A 24,646-nucleotide genomic window follows, 5' to 3' on the forward strand; every position below is an offset into this window, starting at 1 on the left:
TAGTATATAGTATAGGTCAGTGCTTTCCAACCAGGGGTGCCTCCAGCTGCTGCAGAACTACAACTTCCAGCATGTTGCACTATATAGTATAGGTCAGAGTTTCCACACCAGGGTGCCTCCAGCTGTTGCAAAACTACAACTCCCAGCATGTTGCACTATATAATAGTATATAGTATAGGTCAGTGTTTTCCAACCAGGGGTGCCTCCAGCTGTTGCACAACTACAACCCCCAGCTTGTTGGACTATATAGTAGTATATAGTATAAGTCAGTGTTTTCCAACCAGGGGTGCCTACAGCTGCTGCAGAACTACAACTCCCAGCATGTTGGACTATATAGTAGTATATAGTATAAGTCAGTGTTTTCCAACCAGGGTTGCCTCCAGCTGCTGCAGAACTACAACTTCCAGTATGCTGGACTATATAGTAGTATATAGTATAGGTCAGTGTTTTCCAACCAGGGGTGCCTCCAGCTGCTGCAGAACTACAACTTCCAGCATATTGGACTATATAGTAGTATATAGTATAGATCAGTGTTTCCAACCAGGGGTGCCTCCAACTGTTGCACAACTACAACTCCCAGCATGTTGGACTATATAGTAGTATATAGTATAGGTCAGTGTTTTCCAACCAGGGGTGCCTCCAGCTGTTGCAAATCTACAACTCCCAGCATGTTGGACTATATAGTAGTATATAGTATAGATCAGTGTTTTCCAACCAGGGGTGCCTCCAGCTGTTACACAACTACAACTCCCAGCATTTTGCACTATATAATAGTATATAGTATAGATCAGTGTTTTCCAACCACGGGTGCCTCCAGCTGCTGCAGAACTAAAACTTCCAGCATGTTGCACTATATAGTAGTATATAGTATAGGTCAGTGTTTCCACACCAGGGGTGCCTCCAGCTGTTGCAAAACTACAACTCCCAACATGCCCCGATACAGCCTGTGGCTCTGAAGCTGTCCCAAACGAAAACTACAACTCCCAGCATGTTGGACTATATAGTAGTATATAGTATAAGTCAGTGTTTTCCAACCAGGGGTGCCTCCAGCTGCTGCAGAATTACAACTCCCAGCATGTTGGACTATATAGTAGTATATAGTAAAGGTCAGTGTTTTCCAACCAGGTGTGCCTCCAGCTGTTGCACAACTACAACTCTCAGCATGTTGGACTATATAGTAGTATATAGTATAGGTTAGTGTTTCCCAAACAAGAGTGCATCCAACTGTTGCAAAACTATAACTCCCAGCATGCCCGGACAGCCTAGGGCTGTCCGGGCATGCTGGGAGTTATAGTTTTGCAACAGCTGGAAGCGCTCTGGTTGGAAAACACTGGTATAGTATATGGTGCAACATTCCGGGAGTTGGAGGATTGGTTGGATAAATATCAGCCATTGCATTGCTGGTATTTTCAATATAAAAATTGCGGCAGGGTGGCCAAAATGCCGATGTGCTGGTAAAATACCAGCCAGGTGGCAACCCTAGCTACAGTGGCAGTAGCACCCTGGTGATTTAGGGGGCCCAAAGGCTTTTATGCCACATGAGAATAAATCATGGTTATAGATGGCACATGGTAGGTGGGAGAATCTATTATAGATTTTGATGTACATTTAATTTACACCCCTAAATGGGTATAGGGGGTGCAGAGGTAGCAGTTCCACACTGGTTCAGAAGTTTGAGGAGGCCACATATCAATACACCAGTATAAATAGTATATTGTAGGTATAGGATCTTCTCACAGATTTCCACTTGACCGAATCATTCAAGTTATGCATCTGTCTTCACCCAGATCTTCCCCAAAAAACCTCTCCGCAGACATTTATATAAATGGTCCCCATTATATTAAGCCCCTTGTATAATCTGAGATTTAATACCCAATACTCAATCTTACAATAAATTATTGCCAGAGAGCGTACACTACAACTCCAGGTCTTTACCTAATGTCAAAAAGTTTACTACAAGAAAAAAAAAAAAGTTTACATGCATAAAATGAACTTTATACTCCCATATATACATATAGTCATACTATACATATATATACCATAGCTGTGCTTCTTTGGAATGAATCGTCGACTGTCAATATCCATACACAAGTATAGATCTCAATATAATAAGAAAGAAATGAATCTACAAGGGATACAATGGCGTGCGTGTTGGTTCGTTGATGTGGACCGGCCACCTGGTCAATGATTATGGCAGCCATTGCTTGTGTCCGAGTACAGCCAATCAGGAACTGTACTTTTAGCCCCGTGTCATTGGTAGATTGATACAGTCCACAACATGGCTGCTTTCATGAAGTGGTGCCCTCTTGAAGCCAATAGTTTTGGTTTAGTTACGAGCATCGGAAAGTGGAGCATGGTTCAGTGTCATATTCCAAGAATCAGCTGTTCCTACAAAGAACGGCTGAGGGGAGATATTCTCATTGTGTGCCAATGAAAATGCATAAAGTCCACCATGCCTGTCCGACTCCAGATGCGTTCTCTCTAACAGCTTCAGCTGAGAGTCCTCATATTGTTTGTCCAAATCTTTCAAATTGAGAATGTTTTTAGGTTCTTCAAGTAGATGTTTAGGACTAGGCCCCGGTACACCCATAGTCCCATTAGCCCGGTGGTTACCACCGCTCTCCAGACTTGGTGGCATCATAACAAAGGTCTCATCTTCCGGACGGTTGTTGCGGGCAAACAGTAGACTGGAAGTTCTCCAGTAGGCCGGCTTCCTGCCTCTCCTGGGCCTGGACATTCGACAGCTCTGTCTCTTGATGTGGCGGTGGAGATGATCAGACCTGGTAAAGCTCTTGTAGCAGAACTCGCACTGGTAAGGCCGGATCCCTGTGTGGATGCGCATGTGGTTCTTAAGGTCGTAGTTGTGGACAAATTTAGAATTGCAGTGGATGCACAAATATGGCCGCTCCCCAGTATGTTTCCGCATGTGAATCTTCAGCTTGTCCTGCCTGAAAGAATAAGATATTCATGTTTATTTACTTTATTCCCTCATGCATCACAAATCCAAATAGTAAATATAAAAAGCGGGCCTTATAGTAAATATCGCAATGGTCCTATTATAAAGTATGAGTTTTTTAACAACCTTAGATCAATATCCCCCTTTTATTTGCTTACAATGTAGTTTACCAAAGGCCCCGAAACAGCTGCATGGTCTGCCTTTATGGTCTCCCTTGTACTCTCTTTCCTTAATATATATAGATTTACAGTATATATTTCACAGCATTCCACAGTCATCAGATGACTTGGAAATCCAAATTTATTGAAAGAGTGCAAGGACAGGACAACACATTTTGATGCTTATTTGCCCCTTCGTCAGTTCCAAAATGAAAACACTCAATGTCACATATATGATGCTGCAGTCTCCTCACTAGGCACACTCCCTCCATCCCAGATGGCAAACTCCCTCCATCTCAAGAGTCTGGAATGGAGGGAGTATGCCATATTAGAAGACTGCAGCATAATATATGTGACACTTATGAATGGACTAGCTGATTACCCAGCATTGCCCATTTTTTTCCTACCTATTCCTTGTGGGGGAGGAAAAAGCAACAAAGGAGGAAGCTTCTGTCCTCATATCCCCTCCTCATATTTCGTCCTCATATCCCGACCCCATATCCTGTACCATTATCTTGGCCTCAAATCCTGACCACATATCCCTGTCCTCTTATCCCGACCTCATATCCTCTTCTAATATTCTGACCCCATATCTCAACCTCATATCCCATCCTCATATTTTGTCCTCATATTCCAACCTCATATCCCGTTCTCATATCCTGTCCTTATATCCCGACCTCATTTCCTGACCCCATATCCCGTCCTTGTATCCTGTCCTTATATCCTGGCCACATATCACATCCTCATGTTGCGTCCTTTTATCCAGTCCTTATATCCTGACCTCATATGTCATCCTCAGGTGGGACTGAGCTGTGATGAAGATATTGTAAGCTGAAAATAGAAGGGGGTGTGGCTTTGTGGGAGAGGGGCATGATTTGCAAGCCAGAAAATAAAAGGGGTGTGGATTAAAGGGTGGGTGTGGCATGCAGGGAGGGTGTGGCTTGCCAGCTGGACTGACGCACTCACCAGGAGATGGAGAGTGGAGCTATTGCATTAAGGTACCAGAAGTCCTATATACTTGTATGGGACTTGAAACAAAAACCCCATCCTTCTCATAAGGGGTAGGTTAGGGTTACTTTAACTATCTTATATTTTTGTTTAACATAAACAAGTCACATACAAGTAACATGTGACCAAGTATTATCAAAATATCTCCAGCCATACAGAAGTTATGCTGGAACATACATTTCCCATAGATTTCCATAGAACTTTTAACACAAACCCTGACCCTCACAAATGGAGGTAGGTTAGGGTTCAATTAACTATCTTTTTAGTGGACATATAAGTAACATCTGACCAATTGTTATCGAAATATCTCCAGCTGTTTGGAAGTTATGCAGTAACATATATTTTCCATAGGCTTGTATGGGATTTTAGACAAAAAACCTGACCCTCCCAAGTGATGGTGGGTATGGGTTATTTTAAGTACCATCATGCCCTCATAGACACGAATGAAGGGGATGTGGCCTGACATCATGTCTCTGGATGCGGAAACCCTGCGATCTAAACATAATGTTTAGAATGCCGGGTCCGACATGGCTGCCGCACAGAGATCCCAGCGGCGGGACACTTGCAATCAGACATCTTACCCCTACACTTTGGATAGAGAATAAGATGTCTTTGTGCAGAGTACCCCTTTAAAGCTGTGATGGAGGCATTGGCTCCTTGCTTTATCACTTACTGATGTAGCCTGCAGCATAGGACTTGTGTGGGCACATGCAATGTCATCACTCATCAGAGAAAAGGAGGAAATCCCTGCTGCTCTGCTTTAAAAAAAAAATTATTTTAGTATAAAGGGGTGCATTATTATTGAGAAGGGGGCCTACATAAATGGGGGACCCATTTACCTACAAGTAGAACCTACCTACATATTGGTGACCTACTACCATTTACTATGGAGTCTATCTACCTTCTTTAGGAGCTACCTACCTACTGGAGGACCTACCTATTGGGGGAATAAATTATCTAATGGGGCGTACCTAGTTAATGTGGGGGCAAGTTACCTACCTAATGGAAGGGAACTAACCTAAGGGGAGGACCTACTTACCCCTTAGCAAACCCACATTCTGACACACTCTTATGGTTTTCGCACAAAAAAAGGGCACAGTTACATCGAGGGTGCACCATTACAATTTGGGGCATTATGGATGGGACGTTTGTGCTGGTCGGGAAAAGGGGGAGCATGATGGAAAAGTGAGAAGTCTCAGACAATTCTACAGAGACAGATTGTGGTATGGACTAGTTGGGGGAAGATGGAAAAAGTGAACGACTGCCATTTGAGAAGACTCCACCTGTAGTCAATAGATGTAACTGCACTGTAATCACTGTATTATTTGGGCCTTTTATAGTGGTAATATTGGTAATACTAAGCTTTTATATAGTGACTGACTATAGGAAATAGCATGTGACTATGCTGTTGGTATGATATTTCATCATTTTGTACCCTAGGGCCACACTTAGTCCAAAACTGTCCCTGCACAAGCCAGAAGTGTATGAGAATTTCAGCCAAGTGCCTCACACTGTAATATTTTATGACACAGCCTGTTTCTGGCACAGAACCATCATCCTGGCTGGATAAGACAGGGACATAGCTGTGAACAGAAGAAGAGCATGTTATGGCTGTCATTGAGTTAGAAACACAGACGATAATGGATTCCTGCAGCTCAACGAACAGCCCAGACTCTGAGTGGTTTATGATAATCGCCCGAAGAAGTTGTGGAGGGATTAGGGTAGAAAAAAGGAAATCTAGTCATGTATAGATGTACGCAGCAAAAGAAGCAGCACAACCAAAGTGTACCAATGAAACGGGTGCAAGCTGGCCCAATCGCAGCTCTGGTCACTGGCAGCAGTAGTAGGTACAAGAAATAAAGTAGTCCCACAGCACTCCAATAGGTGAAAAATCAACGTGAAGTTTATTTCCTCATGGAAATGATGCAAAGTTTCGAACGTCTGCAACAGTCTTTATCAAGATTGATAAAGACTGTTGCAGTCGGTTGAAACGTTGCATCATTTCCATGAGGAAATAAACTACATGTTGATTTTTCACCTATTGGAGTGCTGTGGGACTACTTTATTTCAAGTATAGATGTGTGGTGTCCCGGTACAGTATTTCATACTGTACCTTGTGTGTTGGGTCCCCAAAGTCAAAGTTCCTTGGTACCGTTGGGGTCCACTTGCTGAGATAATCCCTAGTAACCTCTTTGTTCCTTAATTTTGTGTGTTATATTTATATAATTAGTGTAAGGTATTGATTTATATAGTGTCTGCAGGACCTTAGATCACATGACTAATGTTTCTACTGTGATGGTATGCTAAAGGACCTTCCAGGTCATGTGGGTAGTCACATGTTCTACCATAATCCTTTGTGTAAAGGACGGTCAGTTGGGATGAACCAATCAGCTCAAGGCCAGCCCCTGCCCATATAAGGGACCTGCCAGCCAATCCTCGCTCTCTTGGGTTCCGGACTAGCAAAGAGAGGAGATCCGTGCAACTTACAAGACAAAACCAGGCCTGAAGCCTAACAATCTCACAACTTACTAAATGTGAGTTACTAAATCAAATCCCCGCTAAAGCTAGTGTGACTGCTGGACCTAAAACCAATCCCCTAAATCCAGCGGAACAGCGTAAATCAATCTACAGAGCTTATACTCACAAGGTCCCAACCAACTGTCAGGATCCTCATAGACTGTACATATGTAAAGACTGTTCCTGTTTTACCTCTGCATAAAATCTGCACTAAAGTTTCCTACAGTTTTCTGAATCTCCGGTTGTGGACAATCATTTATTCCTCCCTATCGTTCTTGGGACGGGTGGCGATAGGACAAGTATATATTGAGGAGCCCTCACTCTGGCGTCACGACAGTTAAGGGTTAAACCAGCACCCTTTCATCACTGCACAGTTACACCCCATATACCCTATACCCCCACAAGCTTACCACAGATGTATTTATTTTTTTTATTTTTGGAGATCCTTTCTTCCTGTGCTGTCTGTATGCACAGGACAACTGGGTGTGCGCTTTATGGCTGCTGCAATTAATTAGAGTCAACTGGCATGAAGTGATAACGTACAGAGTCTCCCCCAAGGACTAGAGCAGTGTTTCCCAACCAGGGTGCATCCAGGTGTGGCAAAACTACAACTCCCAGCATGCCCGGACAGCCTTTGGGCTTTCCGGGCATGCTGGGAATTGTAGTTTTGCCGCAGCTGGAGGAGCCCTAGTTGGGAAACACCCGACTAGAGAGTGACATCTGCATACAGAGCCTGTGTGTATAGTATTTAGATCTGCATATACTCCTGGGAGTTGCAAACACTGTAGCAAATCCTCAGCTGTAAAACATGTTATGTCTGTATGGGTTTTCAGCTGCTGCGATCTCGAGAATGGGGGTCCCGGGTCTCTCAATGGTATTGAGTGAAGATGCAGTGAACACTTGTGTCTGTCACTCCATTCCATTCTGACAAGACCCCCCATTCTCACTGTCTAAGGGGATACTGAAGAGGAATAGAGCAGTAGAACATATTCATGAACACCGTACCAAGACCCTTATTCTCAAAATCGCAGAGGGCCAGACCCCCATGATCGTACACACTTACTCCCTATCCAGTGGCAGACTTATGGAGGAGCAGTACACACCGGGTGCCAATGAACGGGGGATGGGGGCTTCCATGCTAATGGGGGGACTACTTTGCTTACTGGGTGGGGGGGGGGGGGGGGGGCTACCTGGCTAATGGATGAAACATACCAACCTAATGGAAGGACTTCTTGCATAATGAGAGAACTACATACCTAAGAACATACCTACCTAATTAGGGGGGGGGGGGGGGGGGACTACCTAACTGCTGTGGGAGACATTCTTAATGGGCAAACCTATTCACCTAATGGGGGATCTACTTACCTACCAATTTTTACTGTGTGGCAGAGATGTAGCTTGTTGCTTCTGGGCCCCGATGAAAAATCTACAACAAGGCCCCATATACCAATTACAATACTGGTCTATTATGGGGAAGATGTGCTTTGGGGCCCTCTTTGGTACCAGGGCCTTGATGCGACTGCTACCTATGCAGCAACAGGATGGCTCCAGGTAAGTGGTTGGGAAAAGGGAGGGGGGGGGGGATTCCAAATATTGGATCCTCCCGGGTGCCAAACACTCTCGGTATACTGTGGATAGGAGATAAGTGTTGTTGGTGGGACAACCCTATTTTATCAAAAAAGGACACAAAGTAAAATTGTTTCTGACTAATATCTAGGCCTACCACTAGATGGCACTCTATATGTATTGACTTTTTATGAATCTGCTCTCTTTACAGAGCCATGCTAAGTTTTTTGAATCCATTCTCTAAACAGACCTTGAGATGTGTGAAAGTTGTATAAAGGTTCGGAGCTATTTACAAGCCGTCTTTATACTCCACTAGATAAAGAAAAAATAACAATGCAAGCTGGAAGGATTTTTCATGTTTACATGAAATGCTATAAGGATATATTATATATCGCTGTGTGTATATATAAATATTTCTAATAAAGATTATAAAATATATACACACACACACATATGTCAAGCTTTTATTTGCTATGAAAGATGTTCTAATAAATGAAATTCTATTTTGATGGAATCTCTGGAGCATTGGAATTTCTTGTCTATGTATGTGTGTGTGTTTGTGTAAATATTTGTGAATAATGAACAATGCCAGTATTTTTAGCTGGGTTCTAACCTGGTGAATCGGACCTCACAGATGGTACACATGTATGGCTTTTCTCCTGTATGCGTCCTCATGTGTCTTGGAAGTTTTCCAGCTCCCATGATGACCTTATGACAGATGGGACATTGTTGAGAAGCCTTTGGCTTTATTTTCCTCTCTTCTTCCAAAGGCCATGGTGGAAACATACCCAAGTGAGCAGCACTGAGAAAGCTAAGGTAGGCACTGTAGTCCATCTCTGCCTTGATCTGCCCTAAGTGTTTGGAGGAATGGTCCAGGATCATATCTTTGAAGAAATCAGTGGGAAAGGGAAGGGTTGGTATCTCATCGTTCGCCTCCTCTTTAATTTTCTTATCTTTGATCACAAGATTTAGGGGTCCGATATCGACCTGCTGCTCTTGGAGTTGGGAAAAGGCCGTCAGATCTCCATTCCAAAGCTGCGGAAAAAAGCCTGGAACAAAATGAGAAATGGTCGGCCTTTTGTCTGACGTGTTATTTTTAGGATGTGAGTCTTCACTTAATAAAGACTCGATTGAGAAGTCCTTGACTGCACTTTGGTGGCCAGAAGAATTATGGGTGGAAGAGTATTGGGCTGGTATGTCCTTCTGAGATCCATGGTAGCTTTCTTCTGGATGGTCCGATGCAGAAGGGCTTTGGTGGCAGCTGCTTTCCTGAATATTCATTTGATTCTCCTGGTTCACAAAGTCTTTTGTGTCATCTTCATCCTCATCTTCATCTTCATCATCATCATCCTCCTCCTTTTCCTCCTCTTCCTCTTCACCATCTCTTGGTGCCTCCAGGATTTCCAAGCAGACATTAATAATACATTGGATCTCCAACATCTCAGCCGCATCCAGGATATGTTTGACGTTGGCCGTGGTGATTGTCAGCGTTGACGTGTAAGCAAATTCCAATATGGCAGAAAAGGCTTCTGGTTTAACAAAGTCAATTTCATAAATGTAGGGTTGGTCGACCACAGATCCTGTGGTGAAGAGCTTCTTGAAGTATTTGCTACAGGCTGCTAGGACGGATCTGTGCGTGCGGTACTCTTGGTCCTGGATGATGAGGATGACGTCACAGAGGAAGCCATCATGTCGCTGTTGGTTGAGTCCACATAGGATGTCGCTGCTGTGGTTAGGGAATGGAATGCCGATCAGATCTTCATCACTGCTTGCCATGTTCTCATGAGTGGTCCTAAAAAAGAAGAAATTTGAGATCAGTAAAGAATCATTATAGTATCACATACAGAAACATTGCAGTCTACACACATTTTTTGTGAGTGCATTTAAAGGGAACCTGTCACCAAGCTTGACTTAACATAGGTCAATATAATGCTTCCTACCATGCTTGGATGTCGTCTGGGTAATTCAGAATGGGGCCCTGTTACACATTTTGCATTAGGGCCTGATGTTAGCTTCACATTATGCCTCCATAGACAAGGTCAATGTCAACCAAGATAGACTCCTTCCAGTACAGAATTCCTATCCAGACTAACCTTTCACTTCACGGAAACTTAGGCCCACGCAATCTTTAGCTCCAGCACAAAGGCCACGCGGGGCAGTACAGTTGCCGAGGCAATTGTACCACACTCTGTGAAGTCCCATTCATCAGAAAAGTGGCAGTGTGCGTGCGGAACATCACTGAGCGTAGTACAATTGCCTCGCCAGCTGTACTGCCCAGCGTGGCCTGCATCTCCCCATGCTGGAGCTGATGACAACATGGGCCTGAACTTTGGACTTAAGCTTTAAACCGGCCCTGTCATCTAATACAATTTTTGACATGTAGAGACCAATAGCTAGAACGAGCTATGAGAAGAGTCGGGTAAACAGAGACAAACTGACATTGTAAGTCTATGGGATTGTCTCGGTCAGCCATGTTTTTCACACTGCTCGATCTATCAATTGGTTGGGGTCTGAACATTCAGACTCAGAGTGATCAAAACTTTGACATGTTTCTAGGACATTTTTAAAGCGACATGTACACTTTAATGAATTGATTGGAGACCAAATGTTTCAGCCGGGACACTGGCTTGTATCTTTTGAGGTTTGCCTCTAGACCTGGCCACAATTTTTTTATAGGCCTGATGTGTAGTTCTAAGTGATTACATCTGCAGTCATACAGGCTATTTTATTTGGGCTGAAATACAGATGACAGTTTCCTCTTCCCATGATGTAGCTGTTGTTGGAGATGTTAGTCTGGCAGGATGAAGATGTCCCTTCCCAATAGGACTTAGGCGTACCATGACCTCATGCTTTTTGTACTCATTTACTAAACATTGGCGTCACCCGCTCTGATGGGGAGTCAAGTCATTTTCCGATATTCGTTAACTAATCTTTCAATTTTTTCCCAATTTTTTTCTGTAAATTGTTCATCTATTAGTATATATTTAGTTCACAGGGCAGACAAAGCTCAGGGACTCCTATTAAAGTGTACCTGTCATCAACAAAAACTTTTTATATAATGTAGATAATACCATTATATGTATATTTGTAATATACATTGGTTAAAAATTGTGTATATTTTTGGGTGAAAAAAGTGCTGTCCCTGCAGCTATTGCCTATGGGTCTCTGTGAGGAGTCCAAATACAGGAAGTGAGGGTAGGACAAGCAGAGCTCTGTGCAGGCTGCTCTCTTGTCAATCATCCTGATGTGTGAGCCAGGAGCATGTTATAGAGCCTCAGTGCACACTGTCCTGCTTTTTCTTAGTGCACAGAGTCCTGCTTGTCCTCCACTTCCTGTATTTGGACTCCTCACAGAGACACACAGACAATAGCTGCAGAGACAAAAATATGCAATTTTTTTAAACAATGTATCTTACAAATATACATATAATGGTATCATCTGCATTATATAAAAAGTTTCCGTTGACGACAGGTACACTTTAACATATTGACACTATTCTGTGTCACAGCAATTATTTTCTCAACAGAAAGTGCAGCAATATTGGATGTCACCTTTGAATGTCAAAAACAACTTCTTTTTGGTCAGATTAAAAATTGACAATCAATATGGCCGTACATTCCGTTGTCACTTTTCGCAAAAATGGCTGCCGTTACTCAAATGTAGGCACGTACGATTAAAAGTGGTATTATTGTTTCAGTCAATAATTAATCAACATTATACAATTTTCTCATAAGTTTTCTATATCAAATTCACATAGGATCAAGGTCTCTGCTTGTTTTCAGTAAAAGGGAACCTCTATCGTTTAATTCAAGGGGATAAGGCTACTTTCACACTATAAAATTCATCCGTTAAAAAATCCGTTATAAACGTACGTTAGAAAAGCTTTAAAAACGGATATTAAAAGTCCATTACAAAATCCCATTCAGGTCTATGGGATTTTTTGATTATCCATTATGACTCGTTATGACCCTTCATGAATAACGGACGTTAATTGTGACGGAAGAAAAAACGGCATATGCACAAATTTTTCTTTAAAGGGGTATTCCAGGAAAAAAAATTTTTTATATAGCTACTGGCTCCAGAAAGTTAAACAGATTTGTAAATAACTTCTATTAAAAAATCTTAATCCTTTCAGTACTTATGAGCTTCTGAAGTTAAGGTTGTTCTTTTCTGTCTAAGTCCTCTCTGATGACACCTGTCTCGGGAAACGCCCAGTTTAGAAGCAAATCCCCATAGCAATCCTCTTCTATACTGGGTGTTTCCCAAGACAGGTGTCATCAGAGAGGATTTAGACAGAAAAGAACAACCCTAACTTCAGAAGCTCATAAGTACTGAAAGGATTAAGATTTTTTAATAGAAGCAATTTACAAATCTGTTTAACTTTCTGGAGCCAGTTGATATATATAAAAAAAGTTTTTTCCTGGAATACCCCTTTAATGGCCATCATTTTTAACATTGTAGTCTATGGCAAACGGCCTTTATGTCATCCGTTTGCACCTGGTTTATAATATCCATTATTACTTCTGCTCAGAAGAGGTGACATCTGCAGACTCCTGCAGTGCTGAGGGACTACTACTACTCCCATCATGGAACAGACTTGTTTCCATGATGGGAGTAGTAGTTCCCTGGCTGCGGGAGTCTGCCATTGGCTGGGGAGGCTACATTAGTGTTTGTACTACAACCCTCATCATGGAACAGACTCTGTTCCATGATGGGGGTTGTAGTTCAGGGGCTGAGGGATTGATCACACCGGGTCTCACTTCTGAGACCCCATGTGATTAGGAGTTATTAAACAGGGCAGCGGGCAGCATGCTCCACTCCCCTGTGATGTATGATGTATTTACTTTCCTTTTTTACATTCCCTGCCGGGAGCCCTGATTGGCTGGTACTGAGGAGCCATTCAGGGCTCCCGGCAGGGTTTTCAAATAGAATCGCTGCGGTGGGGAAAGATATATAGAATTGCTATGCGGGGGGGGGGGGGGGGGGGGTATATATCTGGCCCCCATAGAGCTTCTATAAATCTTGTCTCCCCACAGCGCATTTATCTATGTTCCCCTGCAGTGCATTTATATATGTTTCCCCCCACAGCGCATTTATATATGTTCCCCTCTGCAGCGCATTTATATATGTTCCCCCCGCAGCGCATTTATATGTTCCCCCGCAGCGCATTTATATATGTTTCCCCCCCTCAGCGCAGTTATATATGTTCCCCCCCACAGCGCATTTATATATGTTCCCTCCGCAGCGCATTTATATATGTTCCCCCCGCAGCGCATTTATATATGTTCCCCCTTCAGCGCAGTTATATATGTTCCCCCCTCAGCGCAGTTATATATGTTCCCCCCGCAGCGCATTTATATATGTTCCCCCCTCAGCGCATTTATATATGTTCCCCCTTCAGCGCAGTTATATATGTTCCCCCCTCAGCGCAGTTATATATGTTCCCCCCGCAGCGCATTTATATATGTTCCCTCTGCAACGCTATCATAAGCCCCTGGCAGCGCTATGAATGAAGAGTATTCTACAGCAGCGCATCTGGCCGACGCAATGTGCTGCTGAAAGAAGGGGGTACTGGTCCTCAGTTTGGAGGCGTAGGAAGTCTTATAGGCCAGGTTGTGCTCGCTGGCAGAAAAGATATGCAAATTAGGTCTCCACCAGGAAGAAGAAAGCTGTCTCTCTAGTGCCTTTTATTGGAGGTATCTTAAAGTGTACCTGTTACACACAACGGAATGCTTCTATAGGTTACTCACTAGGTCCTGTAGATGCTTTACATGTCTTTTTTTGTGTGTATTTGGCTCACAAATTCCTCTGTTCTGCTGCTCACTCATCCTGACATCCACTGCTCAAAAAGGGGTGTTTCTGAGGCGAGCACTGAGAGCACCCTCACTCACCATGCATTCACTTCCTCCATGAGTTTGCTGTGTTGGGTCTCTTCATCCAATCACTGCAGGCTGCTCTGTAACCCCCTCCTCTCTGTTTTCATGCTGCAGTCTCATACAACAAGGGTGAGCACAGAGGAGTGCTAGTCCTGCCCTCACTTCCTGGACTTTGTTCCAGTCTGTGCTTCAGCTGAGACAAAGATGATGCTGCAGCCAGACAGGATTATGTTCTGGATGGTATGGGGACCCCTAGTGGTCTTTCCATAAAATGATTTCCATAAAATGGAGATAACTTTTTTTATGAAGTATTACAAGATGTACAACATATAAAAAGGTTTTGAATCTGACAGTGCGCAATGTAGTCAATATTTTACCATTGAACACCTTCAAACATGATGTAGATGGCGCTAGAGAGACAACATTCTATGTATATATATATATATATATATATATATATATATATATATATACAAAAAGGCAGGGAAGGGATCCGACACTGTAACTCGGACTGCAAGTCCTAAATGGATGCTCAGCTTCAACAGGTTCAAACTCCAAACCTTCTCAAACATAATTCAAAAAAGGAAGCGGCACTCCAAGGTACAAAAAAACGGTGTGTTTATTCAACCATTATGTCATTGCGACGTTTCAACCTCACAATGAGGTCTTTCTCAAGCTTGAGAAAGACCTCATTGTGAGGTTGAAACGTCGCAATGACATAATGGTTGAATAAACACACCGTTTTTTTGTACCTTGGAGTGCCGCTTCCTTTTTTGGATAATATATATATATATATATATATATATATATATATATATATATATATATAATTATTATATATATTATTTTTTTTTTTTGGGGAGGAAAACTTATTTGCTAATTTTTCTCCCAGGAACAATTCCCTCACCTATAAGACTTTCTACGCCAGGTGATGCGGACACTATTACAGAAACGCCGGTGTCCTTGTGTGTTCCTAATTAGAGATGAGCGAACTTACAGTAAATTCGATTCGTCACAAACTTCTCTGCTCGGCCATTGATTACTTTTCCTGCATAAATTAGTTCAGCTTTCCAGTGCTTCGGTGGGCTGGAAAAGGTGGATACAGTCCTAGGAGACTCTTTCCTAGGACGGTATCCACCTTTTCCAGCCCACCGGAGCACCGGAAAGCTGAACTAATTTATGCAGGAAAAGTCAGCAACCGCCGAGCCGAGAAGTTCGTGACGAATCGAATTTACTGTAAGTTCACTCATCTCTATTCCTAATGTCTGATGCTTGGTGATGGGGAGGGAAATTTACACGCTGTGTTGGTTTCCTCTTTCTTCATGGAAGATCGATGCATGTGAAGAACCTTGTCCTGATCTCCATCCACCTCCCACCCCCACACGCCCAGTGAGCAACACCAACATGATTATCGTGTGGGAGCAGGAAGCCTGGGGCCATGGGAAAAGGCATGTGTAAATATTACCCTCCAGCTGCTGGGGGGGCTACCTACATCCATGAGACGCTCAGGACGCTGACCCCTCGCTGCAGGGACAGATAACTCTCCAGGGGATCACTTTCCCATCATGTAATTCTGACATAAGCCATCACAGCTGTATTACGCCAAAACTTCATCACTACTTGGAGGTAATACTGTACATTATTTAGAAGAGTGGTCTCCAAACCGAGGACCTCCAGATGTTGCAAAACTACTACTCCCAGCATGCCCGGACAGCCGTTGGCACACTTTCCTAAAATACTCTGTGCTGCTATGAATCCTGATCCTTCCATGCTCTTTCAGTCAGATATTTCCTTATGTCAGTGTTTTCTAACCAGGGTGCCTCCAGCTGTTGTAAAGCAACAATTCCCAGCAGGCAAGGACAGCCATTGGCACACTATCCTAAAATACTCTGTGCTGCTGGGAATCCTGATCCTTCCATACTCTTTCGGGGTGCGTTCACACGCTAGGAACTAGCAACAGGTTTCCCGCTGCTAGTTACGCTACTATTCATTTGAATGGGTCCGCGGACAGTCCTCAAATCTGACACTATTGTGGACTGTCTGTGGACCCATTTAAATCAATGGTAGCGTAACTCACAGCGGGATTCCCGCAGCAGGCAACCTGCTGCTAGTAATAGCGTGTGAACGCACCCATAGTCAGATATCTCCTTATATCAGTTTTTTTTTTAACCAGGGTGCCTCCAGCTGTTGCAAAACTACAACTCTCAGCATGCCCGGACAGCCGTTGGCTGTCCGGGCATGCTGTGAGTTGTAGTTTTGCAACAGCTGGAGGGCTGCAGTTTGGAGACCACAAATTTAGAGCAAATAAAATCCACAGCCAAAGTACAATACATTTAGGTGACCAGGGTACTGACCTCACTGATGGTTCATTGGTTCCCCTTTAGCCGTCACTAACAAGGCCACAGCAACCTCATTGCCTACATTCGCCACATCATCCACTATGGCGCATCAACACCATGGCCCCTTTTTCCTAGAGATTGTCCGCTCAGGCTAATACATGGGGATCCCAAGTAAAGGGTCTCCTCTATGACCTCTATGTTACCATATAGGATACAACGGTGTTCCCCGCCACCCCAACCCCCACCTTTAGCTGTTGAAAAAATACTGGCATGCTGGGGGTTGTAGTTGTGCTGCAGCTAGAGGCACCCTGGTTGGAAAGCATTGGGATACAAGAACAAGTATTGTACTGATGGGACATGTCCTTTAAAGGGATAAGTGTAATTTGTGTTTTTTAGTTTTATTCATTAAAGGAATAACATTAATTATAATAAATTTAAAAAATAGTATGTGGCAACATTTTGATGCAGTTTGTACAAAAAACACAAAAAAAAAATAAAAAAACCTGGTTCAACTGGGGTCATGGGGGGGGAGATTTATCAAAACCTGTCCAGAGGAAAAGTTGCCCAGTTGCCCATAGCAACCAATCAGATCGCTGCTTTCATTTTTGAAAAGGCCTCTGAAAAATGAAAGAAGCGATCTGATTGGTTGCTATGGGCAACTCAGCAACTTTTCCTCTGGACAGGTTTTGATAAATCTCCCCCATGCTGTCCAGACATGCTGGGAGGTGTATTTTGGCAACATCTGGAGGTCCACAGTTTGGAGACCACCAGTTGTATGGTGTTAACCCCCAGACTTATCTAGGTCTCCAGCAGTACAACAGAGCTGTCCTTAAAGGATAAGTCTCATGTATAAAAACTTATAAGTTTTATATCGCAGGGGGTCCGAGCGCTGGGCCCCCCGGCGGTCCCCTGCATGGAGCCCCTGTGCTGTAGCACAGGAGGGCATCATGACCCCCACCTGAAGCGGAGGCCGCCAAGCCCCCTCCATATAGTTCTATAGCAGAGCTGTTCAGCAACCTTCGGCTCTCCCATAGAGTTTAACCCCTTAAAGGGGTAGTCCAGTGGTGAAAAAAACTTATCCCCTATCCTAAGGATAGGGGATAAGTTTGATATTGCAGGGGGTCCGACCGCTGGGGCCCCCTGCAATCTCTCTGTACGGGGGCCAGGCTCTCCGCCGAGATAGCGGGTGTCGACCCCCGCACGAAGTGGCGGCCGACACGCCCCCTCAATACATCTCTATGGCAGAGCCGAAGATTGCCGAAGGCAGCGCTCCAGCTCTGCCATAGAGTTGTATTGAGGGGGCGTGTCGGCCGCCGCTTCGTGCGGGGGTCGACACGCCCCCTTCGCGCGGGCTGTCGGGGCCCCGTACAGGAGATCGCGGGGGGCCCCAGCGGTGGGACCCCCCGCAATCTGCAACTTATCCCCTATCCTTAGGATAGGGGATAAGTGGTTCACCACTGGGTTCACCACTGGACTACTCCTTTAAGGACGCAGGGTTTTTCCGTTTTTGCCTTTTCATTTTTTTCCGCATCACCTTCTAAAAATCATAACACTTTCAATTTTGCACCAAAAATTCCACATTATGGCTTATTTTTTTTTACCACCTATTCTACTTTGCAGTGACATTAGTCATTTTACCAAAATATCCACGGCGAAGCAGAAAAAAATTCATTGTGCGGCCAAATTGAAGAAAAAATTCAATTTTGTAACTTTTGGGGGCTTCCGTTTCTACGCAGTAAATTTTTTGGTATAAATGACACCGGCTGGCAGGAGGTGGATCCTCTGTGCCAGAGAGGGATGGCGAGGACCGTGCTAGTGGACCGGTTCTAAGTCACTACTGGTTTTCACCAGAGCCCGCCGCAAAGCGGGATGGTCTTGCTGCGGCGGTAGTGACCAGGTCGTATCCACTAGCAACGGCTCACCTCTCTGACTGCTGAAGATAGGCGAGGTACAAGGGAGTAGGCAGAAGCAAGGTCGGACGTAGCAGAAGGTCGGGGGCAGGCGGCAAGGATCGTAGTCAGGGGCAACGGCAGGAGGTCAGGAACACGGGCTAGGAACAAACAAGGGAACGCTTTCACTAGGCACAAGTGCAACAAGATCCGGCCAGGGAGTGCAGGGGAAGTGAGGTGATATAGGGAAGTGCACAGGTGGAAACTAATTAAGCTAATTGGAAGATTGGGCCAGGCACCATCATAGGTGCACTGGCCCTTTAAATCGCAGAGACCCGGCGCGCGCGCGCCCTAGGGAGCGGGGCCGCGCGCGCCGGGACAGGACCGACGGAGAGCGAGTCAGGTACGGGGACCGGGGTGCGCATCGCGAGCGGGCGCCACCCGCATCGCGAATCGCATCCCGGCTGGAGGCGGTACCGCAGTGCACCCGGTCAGGAGATCTGACCGGGGCGCTGCAGCAACGAGGATGAGGCGAGCGCTCCGGGGAGGAACGGGGACCCGGAGCGCTCGGCGTAACAGTACCCCCCCCCTTGGGTCTCCCCCTCTTCTTGGGTCCAAAGAACCTGAGGAACAAAAACTCAACTCTTTCGTGAAGAGGTCCGATGCACATTAGGAGGGGTTCCGTGCGGTAACGCACGGCACAGTCCAAACTTTCATTGTTAACACAATTGATGTAGAGGGGTCTGGCGAGACTGGTCACAGGGACGTTGAACCTGTTGATAAGAGAGGCCAAAAAAAAATTTCCTGCAGATCCGGAATCCAAGAAGGCCATAGTAGAGAAGGAGAAGGCAGAGGCAGATATCCGCACAGGCACAGTAAGGCGTGGAGAAGCAGAGTTGACATCAAGAACTGTGTCACCTTTGTGCGGAGTCAGCGTACGTCTTTCCAGGCGGGGAGGACGGATAGGACAATCCTTCAGGAAGTGTTCGGTACTGGCATAGTACAGGCAAAGATTCTCCATGCGGCGTCGTGACCTCTCTTGAGGTGTCAAGCGAGACCGGTCAACTTGCATAGCCTCCACGGCGGGAGGCACAGGAACGGTTTGCAGAGGACCAGAGGAGAGAGGAGCCGGGGAGAAAAAACGCCTTGTGCGAACAAAGTCCATATCCAGGTGGAGCTCCAGACGCCATCCGGAAGAACGCATGTCAATGCGAGTGGCAAGATGAATGAGTTCATGCAGGTTAGCAGGAGTTTCTCGTGCGGCCAGAACATCTTTAATGTTGCTGGATAGGCCTTTTTTAAAGGTCGCGCAGAGAATCTCACTATTGCAGGACAACTCGGAAGCAAGAGCACGGAACTGAATGGCGTACTCGCCAACGGAAGAAACACCCTGGACCAGGTTCAGCAGGGCAGTCTTGGCAGAAGAGGCTCGGGCAGGCTCCTCGAAGACACCACGGACCTCAGCGAAGTAGGACTGGACTGTGGCTGTGGCAGGATCATTGCGGACCCCATCAAATTTGTCCGGCAGGGACAAGCAGGGGTTAGGAGCGGCCGGTTGCTGCGGAGGAGTTGCAGGAGCCGGCGGAGGAGATGGTTGTTGTAGCTGCTGTGTCTGTGGCAGCAGCTGCTGTATCTGTGACTGAAGTTGCAGTGTCACGGTGGTCAAGTATGCCAGCTGGTGATTTCGCTGGGCAATCCGTTGGGCTTGCTGGGCAATCTGTTGGGCTTGCTGGGCAATCACCGTGGTGAGGTCGGCGACAACTGGCAGAGGAACTTCAGCGGGATCCATGGCCGGATCTACTGTCACGATGCCGGCTGGCAGGAGGTGGATCCTCTGTGCCAGAGAGGGATGGCGAGGACCGTGCTAGTGGACCGGTTCTAAGTCACTACTGGTTTTCACCAGAGCCCGCCGCAAAGCGGGATGGTCTTGCTGCGGCGGTAGTGACCAGGTCGTATCCACTAGCAACGGCTCACCTCTCTGACTGCTGAAGATAGGCGAGGTACAAGGGAGTAGGCAGAAGCAAGGTCGGACGTAGCAGAAGGTCGGGGGCAGGCGGCAAGGATCGCAGTCAGGGGCAACGGCAGGAGGTCAGGAACACGGGCTAGGAACAAACAAGGGAACGCTTTCACTAGGCACAAGTGCAACAAGATCCGGCCAGGGAGTGCAGGGGAAGTGAGGTGATATAGGGAAGTGCACAGGTGGAAACTAATTAAGCTAATTGGAAGATTGGGCCAGGCACCATCATAGGTGCACTGGCCCTTTAAATCGCAGAGACCCGGCGCGCGCGCGCCCTAGGGAGCGGGGCCGCGCGCGCCGGGACAGGACCGACGGAGAGCGAGTCAGGTACGGGGACCGGGGTGCGCATCGCGAGCGGGCGCCACCCGCATCGCGAATCGCATCCCGGCTGGAGGCGGTACCGCAGTGCACCCGGTCAGGAGATCTGACCGGGGCGCTGCAGCAACGAGGATGAGGCGAGCGCTCTGGGGAGGAACGGGGACCCGGAGCGCTCGGCGTAACACCCTACTTATATAGGTTTGATTTTGTACTACTTCTAAAAACAAATCATAACTACATGCAGGAAAATGTATACGTATAAAATTGTCATTTTCTGACCCCTATAACTTTTAAATTTTTCTGCGTATGGGCCAGTATGAGGGCTAATGTTTTGCGCCGTGATCTGAAGATTTTATCGGTACAATTTTTATAATGATCGGACTTTTTTATAGCTTTTTATTCATTTTTTTGATTATATAAAAAGTGACCAAAATACGCTATTTTGGACTTTGGAATTTTTTTGCCCATACGCCAATGACCGAGCAGTTTAATTAATTAGATATTTTTATCGTTCGAAAATTTCCACACGCGGCGATACTACATATGTTTATTTTTATTTACACAGTTTTATTTTTTTAAATGGGAAAAGGGGGGGGGGGGGTGATTCTTCTTTTATTAGGGAAGGTGTTAAATGATCTTTATTAACTTTTTTTTTTTTACACTTTTTTTTTTTTTTGAGTGTTATAGCCCCCCCCTGGTGGCTATTTCACTGCACATACCGATCTCCTACACAGATCATTACCGTGCATTGACACAACAAAGATCAGTGTAATCGGCGGTCCATTGCTCATGCCTGAATCTCCGGCTTGGAGCAATCAATTGCCGATCGGACGCGACGGAGGCAAGTGAGGGGACCTCCGCTTGCGTTCTAGCTGATCGGGACATCACGATTTCACCGCGATGGTCCCGATCAGCCCGACTGAGCTGCCGGGAAGCTTTTACTTTCATTTTAGATGCGGTGATCAACTTTGAACTATGCATCTAAAGGGTTAATAGCGCGACAATCGGTGCCGAACGCTATTATCCCAGGGTCCCGGCTGTCATTAGGCGCCGGGACCGACCAGGTATGACGCAGGGTCACGGCGCGACCCCGCGTTTTCTACCGGGCGCAGGCGTCCTTAAGAGGTTAATGGAGGGGGCGTGGCGGCCTCCGCTTCGGGTGGGGGTTGTGACGCGCTCCTGTGCTACAGCACAAGGGCTTCGTACAGGAGATCGTTGAGGAGCCCCAGCACTCGACCCCCCCGCGATCTAAAACTTATATGTTTTTATACATGAGACTTATCCTCTCTGCCGCTCATTTGTCAGCTCTTGTGTGTAGACTGTAGCAGAATGACCAGAGTAATTTTGTTGTTATTAGAGGGTGTGTAAGTCAAAATGTCACTGGCAATTGGAAAAACTTTTGACTTGTCCTGACAACATGTCAAAGGTTTTGATCAGAAGAACAAGCCGGGGGAAGTCCACCCTGCTGCATTCTCCTCTCCCTGCTCTGTATCACATGATCAAGATACGCTCCATAGACTTTTATAGACATTATGAGACCATCTTGATCATGTAACACGGGAGAGAACGCACTGAGCACAAACTTCTCCTGTCTCGTTCTCATGATCCGGCCCGCCAATCAAATCTTTTGACATGTTGCTAAGACATGTCAAAAGTTTTTTCAAATGACAGTGCCCGTTTACCTTATATACCCTCTAAAAATAATGAAATTACTCTGTTCATCCTGTCCCAGTCTATACACCAAAACTGACAAATGAGCTGCAGAAAGTGGGAAATGTCAGCTTTTTGCCTCCTCCCTAGTGGCCAAGGTGAAAACTTAATTCTTTTATTTTCATTATGTGGATTGTAATAAAAAAATATTAACAATTAAAAGATGTCTCTGATAAAAACCAGATTTCTAGAATATGTAATCTTATGATGATGCATTTTGTTATTGGATTTGCACCACTACACCAACAGCAAAATCATATATATATATATATATATATATATATATATAAAAATTCTGTGCGTGCAACGCAGATATATATATATATATATATATATATATGTATATATATATCAGAATTTTTAGGCAGATTTTTAGTGTTTTTAAATTATTAAAGAAGCCGTTTAATGAACTCTAGCAAGTCTTTTGCTCTTTGTTCTGGGCTCAAGTATGATCATATGATATCCAGCAGTGGAATATGTTCAGATTTTGCAGTTGACTCATTGACCCTGTAATGTAAACTCCATGGCATGGGCAGAGTGACTCAAGGACGGACTGATTCTTAGTATCCAGACCCCTACATGTTATGACTCAGTCCACTGGGATTGTGACGCCTTATTATTAAGAATATTGTGTTCTATGGTAGAACAGCCAAAGGCGTGACAAGCATGTTCGTATTGACAGCTATATTGCCCCTGTACCCAGGGGGCTCAGACCTTGCAATGCCAATGAATTAGTCTTGCAATGTTATATTGTAATTTGTCCCATCTATGATAATTTATGTAAAAAGTTGAGCTGCACCAGACACTGCCCTGTATACTTGGCACAGAAGATGATCAGATTGCAGTTGGCAACATGGCAGCCGGAGATGTCATAACATCACTGAAACTTGGCTAGGACTCGGTTAGGATCACGTAACAGGCAACTGATATCATAGACGACATTGTAGAGTTAGTTGGACTATCCATAAAGTATGACCAACACTTGCCATTTTCTACTCTCAAAGTATTTTGCACATAGATTTTCCCACCGGAGCCTGTCATAGACTTTGTTCACATCGTCTGCATGACTTCCATTAAAATAGAAACCATGATGGCACTGCTGCCTGTGCCTGACGAACCCCAATGGGGTCTGTTGGATTTCATTGTGGTGTTCAAGGATTTGAAAGGAAGAATAGTGCAGCACACTGAGCCCAAATCTGATGAAACTACTGATGGTAGTGTGAAAAGAGCCTTTCTAGGGAAGAAGACTCAACCGCAGATATAGAGGCAGACATAGAGATGCCACTAAAGGCAGGGAATGCTGGGCTGCCGCCACCTTTATCAAACCACTGGCTGAGTATTTAGCATTGCCTGGTCTTCCTACTTAAAGGGGTACTCTGCTGCTCAGTGTTTGGAACAAACTTCCGAAGGGTGGAGCCGGCTACGGGAGCTTGTGACATCATAGCCCTGCCCCTTCATGATGTCACGCCCCACCCCCTCAATGCAAGTCTATGGGAGGAGGGCGTGACAGCCATCATCCCCCTCCCATAGACTTGCATTGAGGGGGCGGGACGTGACGTGATGTCATGAGGGGGGGGGGCGTGACTATGATGTCACAAGCTCCCAGCTCCAGTGTTCGGAACAGTGTGTTCCAAACGCTGAGCAGCGGAGTACTCCTTTAAACCTTGTCGCAGGGGAAAACCAACAATGATGCTCTCGTCCTTATATCCCGTTATCATGTCCTGTCCTCATGTCCCCAACTTCATATCCCGACCTCATATCTCGTCCCCCATATACTGTCCTTATATCCTGACCTCATATCTTATCTTCATATCCCCACCTCATATCCTATCCTCTACATTAACCCTTCTCTGCACCTGCCTGCAGGATGTTAAAAAGTTCCGGGTAATCTATGGAGCCCCAGAGTAACGTGATCAGGAAATGTAACGGAAGTCAAGACTATCATGGGACTCAAGAGGGGTAAAAAAAACACACCCTAATCTACATAAGGGGTAGGTTAGGGTTGATTTAACTGTACTATATTTTTAGTTGACATATAAGTAACATGTGCACCAAGTTTGATCAAAATAACTCCAGCCATTTGGAAGCGATGCTGAAACACACACACACACACACACACATATATGTGTGATAGCCTGGGGTTGTAGGGTATATGGGGTGTAGCTGTGCGGTGAATAAAGGATGCTCGCATAACCCTTTCTATTCGTGATGCCAGGGTGCGGGCTACTCTCTGTATGCTTGTCCTTCCACCACCCTTCCCAAGAGCGATAGGGAGATAGGAAATAATTGATT

The 24,646-nt window shown here is 45.3% G+C and overlaps 1 protein-coding gene across 7 annotated transcripts in view; it reads right to left on the bottom strand.

The window, feature by feature from the left end:
- Nucleotides 1-1,331: 1,331 nt before the first annotated feature.
- Nucleotides 1,332-24,646, bottom strand: part of ZBTB7C (zinc finger and BTB domain containing 7C) — a 281,395-nt gene continuing 258,080 nt past the window's right edge. For 6 of the 7 annotated variants that reach the window (XM_056543723.1, XM_056543753.1, XM_056543742.1 and 3 more), the window contains 2 exons: nucleotides 8,819-9,997; nucleotides 1,332-2,948 (listed from right to left, as the gene is read on the bottom strand). In XM_056543723.1, coding sequence (XP_056399698.1) covers nucleotides 2,327-2,948; nucleotides 8,819-9,997 — 1,801 coding nt within the window. In that variant the 3' untranslated portion in view covers nucleotides 1,332-2,326. Of the gene's footprint in view, nucleotides 2,949-8,818; nucleotides 9,998-16,435; nucleotides 16,778-24,646 lie in introns of those variants that run through there. The other variant, XM_056543782.1, reaches the window with a different exon arrangement.

Source organism: Hyla sarda, chromosome 1, assembly GCF_029499605.1.
Source record: "Hyla sarda isolate aHylSar1 chromosome 1, aHylSar1.hap1, whole genome shotgun sequence".
Classification (NCBI taxonomy): Eukaryota; Metazoa; Chordata; class Amphibia; order Anura; family Hylidae; genus Hyla; species Hyla sarda.